The sequence below is a fragment of the Cynoglossus semilaevis genome, chromosome 1 (genome assembly GCF_000523025.1).
Source record: "Cynoglossus semilaevis isolate Cse_v1.0 chromosome 1, Cse_v1.0, whole genome shotgun sequence".
In the NCBI taxonomy this organism is placed as follows: Eukaryota; Metazoa; Chordata; class Actinopteri; order Pleuronectiformes; family Cynoglossidae; genus Cynoglossus; species Cynoglossus semilaevis.
Genome location: NC_024307.1, coordinates 10,828,875 through 10,845,389, shown reverse-complemented (window position 1 = coordinate 10,845,389; position 16,515 = coordinate 10,828,875). Strand labels below are relative to the sequence as shown.

The 16,515-nt window shown below is 40.0% G+C and overlaps 1 protein-coding gene across 1 annotated transcript in view; it reads left to right on the top strand.

Annotated features, from left to right (window-relative positions):
- tnika (TRAF2 and NCK interacting kinase a) overlaps positions 1 to 16,515 on the top strand; it is a 75,531-nt gene that overhangs the window by 4,591 nt on the left and 54,425 nt on the right. The window contains 1 exon segment of the mRNA XM_017034099.2: positions 10,721 to 10,786. Coding sequence (XP_016889588.1) covers positions 10,721 to 10,786 — 66 coding nt within the window.

Below are 16,515 nucleotides of genomic sequence, written 5' to 3'. Positions count from 1 at the left end.
GCTCAGATCAGATCAGATCAATCTGCCTTCAAGGCTGTCACCTCCGCCACACTCCATTCAGTCTCCAGCCTTCCTCAATACACACTTAAACACACTGTGATTTAATTCAATTTTTGAAGCCAATATTCTTCCAGATTTGTGGGGTGCTGTCCCTATTTCTTCTCTGTGTTGGTCTGTGTGTATATATATGTGTGTGTGTGTGTTAGCAGATTCCTTTGTTCTTTAAATGTGTGCTGCAAACTGCACTCACACACACACTCATATGCAGGGTTTTATTTATGCATGGATAACCATGTTTTCTCCTCAATGAGCATTAGTGTGTGCGTGTGTCTTTTCTAATGTGTAGGCTGATAGTCACTGGCTTGCATTGCACACACATGCAGAGGATGTTTGCTGCATCAGAATCTTTAGTCCTGTTTGCTGCGCTGGCAAACCAGAACCCATCTCTCTCTCTTTTTCTCTCTCTCTCTCTCTCTCTCTCACACACACACACACACACACCCACACACATGCACACAAATGATGCAGCAGCTGACACCTGCCCCGTCTTGAATCTACCTGTCCTCTTCAGCTTGTTTGTGTCTTTCTGTCTCTTCCTTTATCTGTCCATGACTATCCACTTCTCTCTGTCCTCCATCTGCCAGACCTGCATGTCTACTACCTTGATTTTAAAGAATTGTGTTTGTATACTACACCTCCATGTCTCTGTGTACCAGCTGGCCTGTCTTTTACTATTATTTGTCTCTGCCCTCTGCTGTGGCAGCCTGAGAAATAATATCCACACAGGAGTGGAGGGAAGTGTCAACAACAACTCTTTGTGTGTGCTGTCTGACAAGAATTGTTGATCAGACAGAAAGAAGGGAGAAAAACATGAAGAATGAGGCAGACAATGGTGACCAAAGAGGAATAAGAAAGAGGAAGAGTCTGAGCTCTGGGAGTCTGTATGTCTGTCTCACCGGCAGCTACTGCTGCTGCAGGAGAATATGGTTAAAGTCTGAGATATTCCAGTAGTCTGCTGTGTGTTAGTAGTTCATCATTCAACACAGTTCGTTTTCATGCTTTGTCTTTTTATTTTTGCAAGTTTTTTGTCTCTGTATGACAGTGGTTCCCAAACTGGGGGTTGGGACCCCATATGTAGTACAAAGCTATTGCAAGGTTTTGTTTAATAGGCTGTATGTAGGCTTCCTCTGGCAATAATGTCCAGTTAGAAATGTGCTGATCACACTCAAAAGTGTGGCCAATTTAAAGCAGGCAGAGGTAAGAAAATGCTGGTAGTGAGATATGCTATGATGTTTCATTCACAGACAGAATTGCAACTAAAACCAGGGGAGATGCAGCTAAATGTGGAAGAATTTAGATTTTTATTGGGGACTGGACGGACAGAATAAGAAACAATGTCCAGTTAGAAATGTGCTGATCACACTCAAAAGTGTGGCCAATTTAAAGCAGGCAGAGGTAAGAAAATGCTGGTAGTGAGATATGCTATGATGTTTCATTCACAGACAGAATTGCAACTAAAACCAGGGGAGATGCAGCTAAATGTGGAAACATTTAGATTTTTATTGGGGACAAAACATCTCACATGGACACTTTGGAAAATAAGTTGAGTAGGAATGTTGAAATGGTTTGTGAGAAGAAACCAGAGAAGGAGCTGAAGGAGGGAAGCTTGAGAATATTAATGGTAGTAGTGATGGAGAACATGGAGATGGTCCTTACAGCAGTGGATGCTGAATGAAAGGTTAAAAAAGGAGGAACAATTTAGACAGATGTACAGTGTTCACATTGTTTTCTTCCTTACTCAGACCTGCGTCTCCTGTGTTTAATGCGATGACATTTGAATGTGAAAACACACCCTCCTGAGGTGAAACACTCTGCTGCAGAAGTCTAGAGAACACCAAGATTAAAGCTTCAGCGTTTCATCTGCCTCTTATCTGAATCTCTCTTCTGCTTTGCCTTTACATTCCTCCCACCTCACCAACCCCCTGTCAGTGTCCTCATGTTGTTGTGACTCATTCTGCTACATACACCTTGTCTCACCGCAAAGTCACAGACTCACTGATTCATATGACACTGTGTACAGTCGACCGCTGGACTGGGCTGCAGACAGGAAGTAGGTCAGGAGGCTCTGGTGAGATGGGACACAGAGGAGGGGGAGGTGGTGGTGTGGCTGATTATAATACTTGGCTTATGCTGTGATGATGGTGGGGGATTGTGTCTTTTGGTGTGTGTGCGTGTGTGTGTGTGTGTGTGAGGAGGGTGGTGTTTAAAGGGCAGTGTTGGCTTTACCTTTCACCTGCTTTCAGGGGACAAGCGTCTGTTGGTGTTTGACGTCATTGCCGTTTTTTCTTCTTCTCTTCTGTCCCCACTTCCCTTTTTTTGACATTTGCCAACGTCAAACATCAAACCCAGCGGCACCGGTATGGATGAAGCACTTGGTCGACAAAGGCCAAGTGTAGAGGCCGTCCCTGATGTGTCGCTGCTGTTTTCTGTCTAGATCTGACGCTGCATGAAAGGTAGAAAAGCAGAAGAGGTCAAGGATGCGGTGATTTGTTTTTCAGACAGATAGTTCTTATGTAAAGTGAGCAGGTTAGCGTCACTGTGTTACCAGCACGGGATTTATCCGCTCAGCTGACAAGGGCAACAGATGGCCAACCAGCATGTATGGACCTAGTGTCACAGACACGGATGTTTGCATATATTCTGTCTGTGTGTGTGTGTGTGTGTGTAGAAAATTTGGCAGGGGATAACTGTGCTGTGAAGGCAGTCAGGTGTGAGATTGGTGATGAAAGACAAAGGATGACATGGTCAGAGGAGGAGAGGCAGAGGAAGAGATGAGGATTGATGGCTTTTTGGGATGCACAGAGGACGTGAGAAACTTTACAGGGATGGAAGAAGAGAAAAGTGACAGAGGCTGTGCTTGGACTAAAGTTGGAGATGTGACCAGTGACTAAAGTAGTCGAAGACTTAAGGGCCTCCTCTTCCAAACCCCCACCGCTCTCCTGCCTCCTTCTCCATTCCTTGTTGCCTAGTACGGCCAGCATTCCTGGTCCCTCACCATGAATGCCATAGTAACAGGGCCACAGCGGTGCCCGAGGCTTACACAGAGCTTATTCATGAATAGTCTATATACTGTATGGCAGTCTGTCGCTGAGAACTGCCTCCCCTCTCTGCTACCCCCACTCCACCCTGCCTGTCTGCTTCTAGTTGACCTATTTCCCCTCAAGTCACTGATCAACCTGAAACCAACCTCAAATATCTGCTGTGTTCATTAAGGACCAGAGATTGTACATTTTGGCGCTGTGTCTTTAAAATCTCATTGGTCACGATAGGATTTTGGGGAATTCCAGCTGTTGTTACCAGCTTTCTAATGGAATGGTTGTCTTAGTACTTGTCATTGTATTTTAGAAGTCATGGAAGTAGAAGTAGACTGGAGATATGTTAATTTAGGTGAAGTACAGGGAGGTCCAAACTATACCCGTTAACAGTACCTTTCTACAAAATATATTTCAGATTTTGTAATAGGACACTTCAAAGAGAACTTAAAAATAAACAAGTCTTTTGAAATCAGCAACCAAAACAAATAAAAATTATTAAAGAACCAAAATTATGTTCGATCAAGTTTATGGTTTAAGGCTAAATTTTCAATAACTTAACATTAATTCTGTGGTGAAGACCAACGTTGACTGTAGTGCCTTTTAACGGACATTTCTAAAATTAGGCCCCCAGGCCAGACACGACACAGGGTCCTATTTTACCTTTACACCTTTCTGTCTCATCTTTGGTTATCAAATGTGTCATGGAAAAAAGTTTTGACTCCCCTGGCTTAGAAGATGTAGCAAATATTCTGAGAATATAAACTCTAATTTTACATTGTTGTATAAATTCATCTAGGATTATCTTTTAGTAGACCTTAAAGACATCTTTTGATCCTTTAAATTATGATGCACCACAGCAGCCTTACTTTTCTCTAATGCTTAACACACAAAGCATACACTCACATTTGACCTGAAGCTCTTGAAGGAGCTGCGTGCATGTAAACAAGTCCATAGTAGGAGCTGAATTCCTCTGTTGTGTCTGACTCACATTGTGCAGATCGGGAGAGGGCAAGGAAGATGGATTAAGAGATAGGCACAGGGAGAAGGAGAAGGAGAAGAAGAGATGAATGATGATGGGCACACAGGGATGGAGTGGAGACATGACAGCCAAAGGTGTGAAATGACAAGTTGGAAAGATGGGAGGCGAGAAACGACGTGAGGATGGGTTCATTAGCATCGCAGAACAAACCGTGGCACGGATCACCATCACTGGCGTCTTTGTAGAAGCTGTAAATCTGTGATGAAGAGTCGACTCCTGTTAATGTACTGTCCGTGTCTGGGCACGATGTTCCGAGAATTAGACTTGCACAGTCTTCCACCTCCTTGTAAAGAGTGAGCCGTTGGAGAATCACGTTGTTAAGTTTAAGTGGTTTTATAAGAGAGAGACCCAGACCCAGCATGACTCCTATCATCCTCTTAAGGGTCTGTAATTCAATGCACCTCACTTGGGCCTAATCCACGTTCTGTAGACACTAAAGGCCACAGCACTCACCTGGCTGCTGTCTGGAGTTTTCAAATACATATTCAAGAAACAGAAACTGTTAGCATTGTAAAGGCTTAATGGTTTTTTTTGTTATTATTTTTAATATGTTTTATTTATAACCGATCAATGTGGTCTAATAATTTTACAATTATTAAAATGTACCAACAAAAAATAAAATCCATGCATCTAAAAGTTTTATTTCAAGACACACTTGAAATTTGGTTTTAAGCTTTTCTATAAACAGACTATGTTGTACTTCTGAGAAGTGTGAAGATGCAGCACTGCTGTGGTGTATAGTGCAGTTTCAAAAAGTAATTTTAGAGACCACGATCTTCTGCTCTTGACCAAAACACGTAGTTTGGCCTTGAGGAATAAACAAGACCATGATTCTGTAGCTGCTACTGCAGCAGCTTCAAACTCACTCAGTATATCGTCTTTATGATGGTGAACCAGCGAAGAACAACCATCTGCACACAACAGAACACTTCAAATGAAGCTACAAAGCAGGAATACTCTGATGAAAACACCGCTTGCAAAAATGCCATCCATCCTTTTTCTTCTGCTTATCTGAGATCGGGTCGTGGGGGCAGCAGCCTGAGCAGAGAAGAAGAAAATTATTCGACCACTTATATCCATGATCTTCCTGCAGAAGTGTTTGGACTTAAAAATATTTTTCCCATTTGGACTTTTTTCACTTACCCTCCTATTAACACCATTGAGCTCACAGCGTGATTCTAAAGTGGAGTTTTGCCCAGACATGCACTACAATAAAAGGCTGTGGATGCGAGGGTTCTACTGTTTCTTCCCTTAACCTTAATGGCATTTTTATTGCTTCCATTAATACGTTAACATATCTGCCATGGCTCACAGACAGAAACATATTTCCACAATTAGACATGACATGATACACAAGTTGTTAAACTGGTACAGTCTGTTTCCTCAAAGCGCCTTCATATTTTAATACAAGATGAACATTGTAGTGATATCTTGACTTGAACTTATCGCATTGCACCTTAGCTTTATCAGGGCTAAACATTGTTCCAAGTGTTCCCTCTCTATATCGCGGTTCTTCTTTCGCTCACAGAGACTTAGAGAAAATAGTTATACATAAGAAAGTTGTTTTTAAAAATGTGGATTCTCGTTTTGAAATTGAGATAAGCACATTTGCGAACAATCGCTGGTAGCTTTGTTTACCTAGACGAGATCATACACAGCGTATTATTAGCTAATGCAGTGCGTACCTGGTCTACTATTGGCTAATTCAGCATGCTCTTCTGTTCCTCCCGCTGATTGGCTTATGCATCGTCGCATCTCTCAGCTTCAGCCACTCTCTCGTTCACTTTGCTCTGCGTCGCATACCACTCTTCTGTGCATATAATTGTGTGGGAAAGAATAATACAGTCTTCGGAGGTTTGATAACAGTGCGGGGGAGGTTTGTAAATGGTAAATATATACGTTAATAATATAAAAACTATCTCACCTCTACGTTTCGTGGTGGGTCTGCGGTCGCAAATACCACGATAGGAGAGGGATTATTATAAATATATATTTTTATATATATATCTTTCTTGCTGATCCTACTTCATGTTACGGTATCTTTAACAGTGATATTAAGTTGCAGGGAAGTATGTGAACAGTTTGTACCGTCATGGCGTATGACTTTTCAAAGTATGTTTGTTCAAAGCTCAAGTGACTTATCTTCATTTTTACACCACTCAGCACATTTTAAATTGTTTCTGAGCTATATTTAAAGCGCTATTATTATCCAGCAGCCTCATGTGCACACGCTCAGTGATTCACTGGCCATGTGGCCATCACATGGCCCTGGTAAACACTGACGTTGTTTTAATATCAAAGATGTAATGTGAAAAGAAAAACGATTGCAACATAGTTCCTCCTCAGAGGAAACTCTAAACCACAGACACTGCAGACCGGCACATATTGTACTGCTGATGCACCCATGCAGCCCAGTGTGCACACTGAGAGCTCATTCTGCAAGTGGCCTATAAAATATGAATGATAACGGGCTATATTTTTATCAGCCAGCCCCAGGACATGTATGAACTGGAGCAGCAAAAACAGCTCGTCTCGTTGTGTGTGCGGTGGAAGAAAGAGAAGAAAACTGTTAGTCACCCATGCATGCCGACGTCGTTTGTCTTTTTGTGCTTACTTTTCCGATGAGTACGGTTCAAAAGAAAAATGATTAGACCCTTAAGCAAATGTATTTCCTTGTAAGTATTTCCCACAAGATTTTTCTTTCAAAGACCATTTCCGAATATTTTTAATTACAACGTACAATGATTTCTTGCATATACGTAGAAACTTGATGCATTCATGAAAGTGAAAAAAAAAAATCTCAGTTGTTTTGCCCAATAACAGAATAGTCAAAAGTTGTTGTTCTTTTTTTTACGTACCCTTAATTGTCTTGTCAGCAGCAGCTGCAGAGCAATTTATTAAGTTCACTTTTTATAGATAGTTTTTCCACCAATTTTAATTGTATTTGTATTTGCGTTCTGCCAAATTATTGTTGTGTTTAAATGCAAAACAACAATCGTGATATTTGTTTGCAAATTGTAGCATATTTAAAAAAAAATTTTGTATCATTTTCATAGTGCTTCCTACGCTCATAAAGTGACTTCCTCTTTAGTCGTTACATTAACTGTGTGATTTACCGTAGGGACGGTGTTCTCTGGGTACTATGCCTCTCCCTTCCTTCTTCAAACATAGGTGAAAATGACAACTACAAGTACAGCTGTAGTTTTGTATCATCTGATGAAGTATTATGTGTCCAGTATGTGTCTTATTGAAAGGTTTCTCCTTTGCAGAGAATGACTCTAATGACCGACCGTTTCAGCTTTGATCTTCACATTGGTCCTTTGTTATTTTCTACCTGATCTGGTGTTTCTCACCATTTATTTTCACCATTTAAATCTTTTGAAACCTCTTAAAAAATACTTCTTTCTCTGGTCTGCAACCTACCTTAAAATGTTGAACTTTTAAAAGTGGACCTAACCTTCTATTTTGATCTTGAAGAGCACGTACAAGTGCTAACAAGCTATTATACCATTCAGATAACTGGTGGCTAATTCAGCTAACGTTTCTTAACTAGAAAATCCTTAACAGCGTTATGTACTTGTTGTGGGAGGTAGTGTACCCAAAGCTAGCACTTCCTGTGTTATCAACAAATGATACTTTAATACGGACGCTGATACTTCCTATTTGTGTAATCAGATCTATGGGTAGATTTGTGTTCAAGTGGTATGAAAATTAACTGCGTCACTGTTTATCGTCAAATGTTGTATGGGTTAATAGTTACCAAAAATACACACATGCAAACAAACAAAAGTACAAAATGTATAAACATGAAATGTTGGACGTTGCATGAAATGCTCGTTGTACTAATTATAAATTAAAATACTTACAACATCTACATGACAGTAGCTGATTCACAGCTTTTTTTTTTACATAACTAAAGCTAAATATTAAAAAAAAAACCATGAACCTCAACGTCAGTCTGTTAAAAAAAAAAAAAAACCATGAACCTCAACGTAAATCTGTTCAAATATTCAGCCGTTTCTCAGATCTCAAACTAAAGGCGGAGATGTTAAAGACATCCTCAAAAACACCACAGAGAAGGCATTGTCATATGGGAACACTTTCACATCCTGAGGATTTTCATTCACCTCACTCCCAAATGCACTCTTGCTACCGTGCACACATGCATATGCACGTGCACCAATGCAGCTAGGAAGTGCACCTGCAGAAGCCAAAGATAAATCAGCTCTAACATTTTGCCCTGCTTGCAAAAAAGCTGCCGTCTGCACTTGTTATATATATAATGGCTGTTTCTCTGACTGGCTCTTTTCGTCACGTACACATGCGTTCAGTTCCACGTCGCTTTTCATTTTGTGCCCACTCATAGTTGTTAGAACATTTGAACACTAGCCGATGTGTAGGAGTGTTCTTTGGCATTGTGTGTGTGTGCGTGTGTGTGTGTGTGTGGTTATGAGTGGTTATGAGTGAGTGAGTGAGTGTGAGCGAGCGAGACAGCAGGAGGACGTACTTGAGACAGAGTGTGAGAGGACGAGTTTGTCACTGCGCGTGTTACTGTAAGACCGTGTGTGTTTGTGTGTGCGCAGCTCTCGACAAAGGAAGAGTGGGTAAAAAAAGACAGGAAAAGGAAAATGTTAAAAACACACACACACACACTGGGCCCTGTTGTCAGAAACAGCTGACAGGTTGACAGGCGTGCTGAGAAAAGCTGGTGGGACAGAGAGATGAGAGGAGACAAGGAGACAAGGAGACATTGTTAACTTTACCAGCTCTTCACAGTTCAAAAGTCTTCGATGGTTCATTTCAGATTGGCCGTGATTCTTTGTCATTTCCTCCTTCCTGTGTATGTGCGTGTGCTTGTGTTGCCTTGCAAAGTTGTGGCAGCAAAGTTAACAGAAAGTTCACACGTGGCAAAAAAAAAAAAAAAAAAAAAGAGAAGTTGCAGAAACAGAGAAATTGAAAAACACAACTCTGCACACAATGAGAAGAATTAAAAGACGCATGTGAGGAAATCAGAAGACAATGGGCCTCCGTCCCACAGCCTTGATTTATGACACGGTCAGAAAATGAGGAAACTTATGATGTTTGTTAATAAATTGCCAAATTTGAAACCTTTCCAGGAAATATGGTGCAGATGTCCTTGGACAAAATGTATATTTATTAAATCTGGCATGTCCAAAGTGAGGACAGGGGTCCAATCATGACACATTAAAGATAGACTGTCTGTAGCTTCTAGACTATTCTGTTAGTACTGGATTCTGAAAGACATTTTATTTTGAAAAATAAATGGATTAACTGAAATGAAGAAAAGTAAATTCGAAAAATACTGTATCCTTCTCTAGATTAATTAAATGATTCATTCTGTCTCTGTGGTCTGGTACCAATTGATCCAAGGACCTGTACAGGAAACCCCTGCTCTACACAGTATCTTATGACCTGGTAGATTACAGCTATTATTCTCACCAGGATTCATGACCTTGGATCATATAAAAAAAAAAACCGCCGTTGACATCAAGCTCACATTCACACCTACAGTCAACTTAGATTCACTAATTATCCAAGTCCTTCATGTTCTTGGACTGTGGGGTTCATTGAAGGATCTGGTGAAAACCCACCTCTTTATACAGATCAAACATGGGATCAAACAACTCAAGTGGTGACCTTCCTGCTGGGAAGCAACAGCACTAACCACTCTCTCACCGTGTGACCAAGTGATACTTCCAAAATAAGAAACCTAAATATTTCTTGACTTTTATAGTACCTAGTACTCGTGCATATCATCTGTTGAAAGACTCCTGGTGTTTCTGGGCCAGTCGGAATCAGCGCAGCCTCAGAATAAAGCACTTGTTCTGGACTCTGTCAGGAATGACTGAGTGTGAGTGAGAAGGAATGTGCAGATAAAAGGGTGAGAGACACAGGCAGCCTTCAGCTGGACGGAGAACGAGAGAGAGAGAGAAGGAAGAAGAGGATGAATACCAGCCATTGTTGTAGTGATACACAGCAGAGAGACACAGTGTGTGTGTGTGTGTGTGTGTGTGTCCAGAGGTCAGTGGGTTTTATGGATGTGGTTCCAAACAGCTCTTTGACAGACATGTCTTGGCAGCCTAGCAACTGTGGGCTTTAATTATGAGTGAGTCAGGAGTGGACGCAAACATTAAACAATCAGATGATGTCTCTCACACCGGTGGAGTGACACCTCAGGACCTCAGCGGCAGGACGGGAGGTCGCCACTCAGATTGCCAGATTAAAGTACCTTCAGCTACGAGTCCTGCATCTGACTCAAATACGGTCGGGTCACATTTAAAACAACGATTATGAATCAATGAGCAAAAAAGACTTCCTACTGTCTGAGTTTTGACTGGCAGCTCCAGAAAAAAAAAAAAAATTGCAAACAAGAAAAAAAAACGCACAATGTAGACAAATACACTGGAATATTTTTAAAAGCCAGTACCTCAGCACAACAACAACATTGGTTTACATGTAATAGGATTCTGTCAAATACTTACTCAAAGACATTTTCTCTGTATCATGTGTTTTAATTATGGTAATTATATTCTTTCTAATGTGATTTTTTTTTCTCTCTTTCCAGGATCCTGCTGGGATCTTTGAGTTGGTGGAACTGGTAGGAAATGGCACCTATGGACAAGTCTATAAGGTAAGAACGGACACTTCCTGTTTGTACTGGCCGAGGTCCTGTGTGGACGATAAAAATATTGACACTGTGAGTTGTCGGTAAACACAGGGGATCAAAAATAAAAGAAACCCCAGGTTCGAGAGACGTACAGATGACGAGGTGTTCTTACTCTAATATTGTTTTCTCCTTCTCTACTTTAACTCTGTCCAAGTTCTGGTATGTGGGCCAATTCTTGCACCTGAACAAGTTTAAGTTGGCCTCCAAATTATTATTCTTATGCTACCATTTTTCATTAGCTGTATTTGTTTCTTTTTATCCTGACCTTTAGCTGACCTGGAGCTGAATTCTGCTCCAAGTAACTGCATGAACTTACGTTTAGTCATTTATTACCACATTTAGTTTAATTTCTTGTTTGTTTGTTTTTTTGTCCAATTACTGCAGATATGTCGATTTATTTCTATTATTTTAGCATGTCAATCTTGCCAATGCTAAATTGGAGGCTAAACTGTTTTTTTAATTATAAATTAAATAATTATTAATTAAAAAAAATAAAAAACTGGACCGCAATCATCCTGAAGCAGGTTTTGAAATCATAGACTTAAATAAAACAAAATTCATTTTTGTTCTAGCGAAGTTTCATTAGCGTAAGAGGAAGTGCTCCTCTCGGAAGTGCCTCTTCCCAGATGTAACGTTGTAACATCACTGCGGTCTGAGGTTCTTTGCCGTCAGCTGGTCTCAGCTGCTGTCATTTAAACACTACGTGGTCCACTATCTCTGGGTCCGTGCCGCCTGAACTTCCTCTCACCTCTGTCACCATCATTGACGTTCACTTGTCCTTATTTCCTTTTCCCTTATCAGCTTCACGCTGCAATATTTCAGGATGTGGCTTTTAGTTCAGTCACCTGTGTGTGTGGAGATGAGAGCGGAGACTTGTTAGAACCACTACCATATGTGTGCCTACATTGTGCATGGGACAGTGCATCTAATGCATCTGTGAGGTCAGATGTTGGTGAAGATGGTCTGATCAGGCAGCTGATTGGACCAGAGGACTGAGGTCAGACGGAGGTCAGACGTGCTTCTCGGAGCTTTTGATGTCCTCACGTTCGTGGGTCTGCGTTCGTGTACGCGCGAATGAAAGGAACGCAGAGTGGATAGAGACGGGGAGCGTTGTGTGAGAATCCATTTCTTGCTGACTCTGCTGTCTTGGCCAAAGTCACGGCTCATTTGCTGCCTGAAATTCAGCCACTGTGTCCCTGTACGGTACTGAGCTGCACATCGCCTGTGGCTACGGCACAGACGGTTGGCTCGGGGTCACGTGGCTGAAACACAATGGATTTTGAATTGTTTTTCAAAGTCTGAAATAATAGAGCCCAAAGTGAAATGTATTCTCTTACTAGAGCAGGACTCGAAAAGGATTTTACTCCAGGTTTGCAAAGTTGTTGGTAGAGAAACATCCTTGAAATATGTGACGCTGACTTGAATGCGTATAACAGTATCGATTAATGCTAATGCTAATTAAAGCATTTGTTTAGTTACCTTACTGGATGTAGCTTCATTAAATCAGTAATATATTGTAACGTACATTAATTCAAACAATATCCAGTAATGAGTGACGTATGAAAATGTATGAGAGTAAACCATAAACACAACAAACTACAAAGCAGTAAAACAAACATTATTAAAAGTTGCACCATAAATAGATAAACGTTAGTCAAGTGAGACATGGTGATATATGATAACACTATTGTATAAAACAAACTAAAAACAGCAGAAATAGCCATAAAGTGCTGTACAAAAAACCTTTATATAAATAGAAGTTAACCACCAATGATAAAGTTAGCAAGAACCTGCTAAAATACCTGAGGGAAAAGTATTACTATAAATATTACTATAAATAGTTGAGTTTACAGTACTGAAATACACACAAAAAATGGATAACTATACTGTAGCTAGAAGATAGCGACATTAGAACCTAGCAAAGTCTTGCCAAAAGTATTTACAATTCTACCCATAATGCAATGGAAACAACACCACTGTCCAGTCAACCAAAATGTATCCTCCCTAAATATTTGCTAGAAAAGAAGTGAATTAAAACGGAATGAAACAAACTTCTCTTGGAAAATGTAAATAAATGTTATAAAATTATAATAAAGATTTCAGTTATCATGTGGGAGAAATCCATTTGTTTTTTTCCCCAACACTGTTCATACAAACAGGTATTTCAGTAACCTTGGGCCAAAGGTACATAAGATAGAATTCCTTTACTCTGCGTTATTTTAAAACCCTAAAAAATGTTACAACCACTCAAAATGATTTGTGAGATGGAAATGTGCATTTTTATTTTCTGCGACCAAAACTATATCAAAAGGCTGGAATACTGTTAAAAATGGTCCACTCATCACTTTGAATGAAACCGCATTGTGTGGGAAAAATCACACTCATACATACTGATGAGCCGCAGAGTCACTTTTAAAGATGTCTCCTGGTGGTTGGGGTCCTGCATCTCTGCCTGACACCTGAACAACCTCAGCTTCACATAAACAGTTGAGTCTCCAAAATCACTGATGTGATAAATTGACCTTCAGCCCGACTGCTGTCACTGAACCGGAATTTCTTGGAGTCTCAGTGAGCCGTCTAAAGCCAATAGTAGAAAAATAAAAAAATAACACTAAAGAATAACAGGCTTTCAGACTGGATGTTCAGTCTGAATCAATGAAACCCTGTCAGTGCTGCTGCTGGAGTCTGATAGTGTGATGTTCTGCTCAGAAATAAAGGTTAAAGGCATCAGACAGGCTGTAAAAAGGTTTTTTTTTTTTTTTTTTTTTTTGCTTCGTGTTTCGATTCCAGAAAATAATTTAAAGTTTGCTCAGTGGCCTGGGGCCAGATCTGCACCGATGTTTTTGCAATTATACAGTAGAGGGAGCGTTAACAGTGTTCACTTTGATGGTTTTCTTCTCCAACATTGGCTGAAACAGAAAAAAAAACAAACAAATTCGATACAAATTACAGAAACGTCATTATTTTTCTTCTTTTTTTTAAACTGAATCTTAAGGTTCATTTAATCCTGTATGTCACTGTGTGTCATTTAATTAATTTTGACTAAATTCGTTATTTGACTAAACTTAGTCTCTGTCTCGATTTAGTCTGTCTCAAGTCCAAAAAAACGTGTTAAACGTGTTGACGTTTTGTTAAATGTTGACATAAGTGGTGATACAGTAAATTTCATAGCTTAGCCACGTTAGCTAATACAGTATTCTAATACTGTGGTCTGTTTACCTTGGTGCGTGGTTCTCAACGTGGTGTGACCTACTGCACCGACCGTCTGTGTTTCACACGACTGCATAAACTGAACAAAGTATCCCGGCTCCTGTCTTCATACTGTATTGGTTTTATTTAGAAATCTCTAACTGATTTACAGTAGTGTGTACACCCCACAAGGAAATCATAGTAATAATTGAGTCCCTTATCGTCCCACAAATTCACAGAGTCTTTGCAGCCAACACATGCTGCCACAGGAGGTGCCATTAGGGATATGTGGGTAAGCTGGGAATTAAACCCAGACCCCTCTTTGCTCTCTGATTGCAAGGCGATTGTGCTAACCACGACACTAAAACAAAATAAAATAAATATACAGAATATATTATTGTTTAATAGATAATGTTGAAAAACATGGCTATGCAGTTTATGGCTTTCTTTTGTTTTATGCAAGTAAATTTCTACATTATCAAAGTTGTATATTATATTATGCACATATACATATCTGCATATATATGTATATATATGTATGTGTATATATATATATATGCTGCATGTGTGGTCAGCACAGTGTTACTGGACCAGATAATAATAATAGAAGGCTCATAATGCATCAGACACATATACACGTACTGTAAACTGCTGCAGTGGAGATGATGTGATGCATGTACAGAATGTGGTCCCCAGAATTTGATAAATACAAGTGTGTGTGTGTGTGTGTGTGTGCCTGTGTGTGTCTGGGAGGAAGAGATAACTCGGTTCCTCCAGTACTTCTCCACCTCATCTACTTAAATGATAAAGATCGGATGCTGCTCTCCTCTTCCCCTCATCACATCTCCATCTTTTAACGCCTCCCCTCATTTAAAACCAACCTGTCGTTGAAAGGTGTTGTTTTCCCTGTCGGCGATAAAAAAAAAACAAAACGAAAAAAACGGAGTTTGTCAGAGAGGAGTGATAGATGAGGAGCCGCAGTGAAAAGATCATTTCAGCCTGTCTTTCTCCTCTCACATCTCTTCGTCTGTTGTACTGTTTTTTTTTACCGTTCTTTTAACATCTTTTCCCCCCAGATCATCATGTACTCCACTTCCACCTCTTTCATCGTCCTATCAATATATAATCACGTTTTTCTTCTCCCTTTCACTGGTCTTTTGGGTTGACGCTTCCCCAGTGAGTTGGACTTCAGTGGAGCGGGGGGGGGGGGGGGGGGGGGCTACAGTGCCTACAGTACGAGTGTGTATATATAGCAATCTGCTGGCTGCTCTAAAAGCACCATAAATAGAGAACACGGTATTGCTGAATAATTAAACACCACATTCTCTCCTCATGTCTGTCTCCCCCCCCCATCCTCTCCAGCTTCCCTCCTCTGTCTTTGAAGGCCACTTTATATTATCTCTCCTCCGTTTTTACTTTCCTTTGTTATTTTGTCGGTTTATTTTGCCACGTGCCTGTCATTTTCTGCCCCTCTTATCTGCCCTTAACTGTTCCTTTTATGGTATCACACAGTGGATAAAAAAAGAATCACTCTAAAAATGACACTGAAAAGATATGTAAATTCAGGACTTTGTCCCGCTGTAATGAACGCTAGAGTCTGGTTCTTTAAGAAACAAACGGAAGTCTTTAATCACATTTACATGGATGAATTCAGCAGCAGACCATTGTCTCCCCAAATGACAAGTGGAGGGTTAACAGTTTTTTTTTACTAATTAACACTTTGAAAACCAAGCATGTGGACGAGGACCTCTGTCTTTCTTTCTTTACGAAGCCTGAGAATATGTGATGGGAATTCTGGGAATGACAGTTCTTTCTAAATGAGGAAGCACTCAACGCTTCACGTTAGGAGTAATTGGCATCGGAGGTCGGACAGACGACCAAACACTCTGTGTCAGTCGGACTGGCATGGGAACTTATTGACCAATAGACTTATTGATTGACTAATTGATTAATCACAGCTGTGTGTCATTCGACACAGACCAAACCAAAACACAGAAAGAAATTATTATGCTGATTATTATTACCATTGTATTTATGGCTATGACTGTGAACTAAACCTCAATAAAATGAAGGATATTGCATAAATTAAGTTTCAAAGAATAAAACAATTATTATTAAAATATTTATTTAGCACATTCCAACAATGCACAATATAAAATAAAATAAAATTCAAAATAAAATAATAAACGTTACCCCACTTATGTGTACATTAAATGATAAAATATGTAGCTTTAAATTCACAAAAAAATATTTTAAGATCTGCTCAGATAATGCTAGTTAAGTTAGCCTGAATTAGCAGCAATAAAGCCAAAAAAACTGCTTCAAGTTGGACAAAAATATCATCAGTCATGTCCAGAAATAGCTAAAGAATTTAACAGTATAAAAGAGTCTAAAGAAGAATTAACAATATTGACTGTTGGCTTCAGCATGGACCAGCACTATCAGGTGTCTTTGCCTGTAAAATATGCTACACGAGGTACTTCAGCATGGACCAGCACTATCAG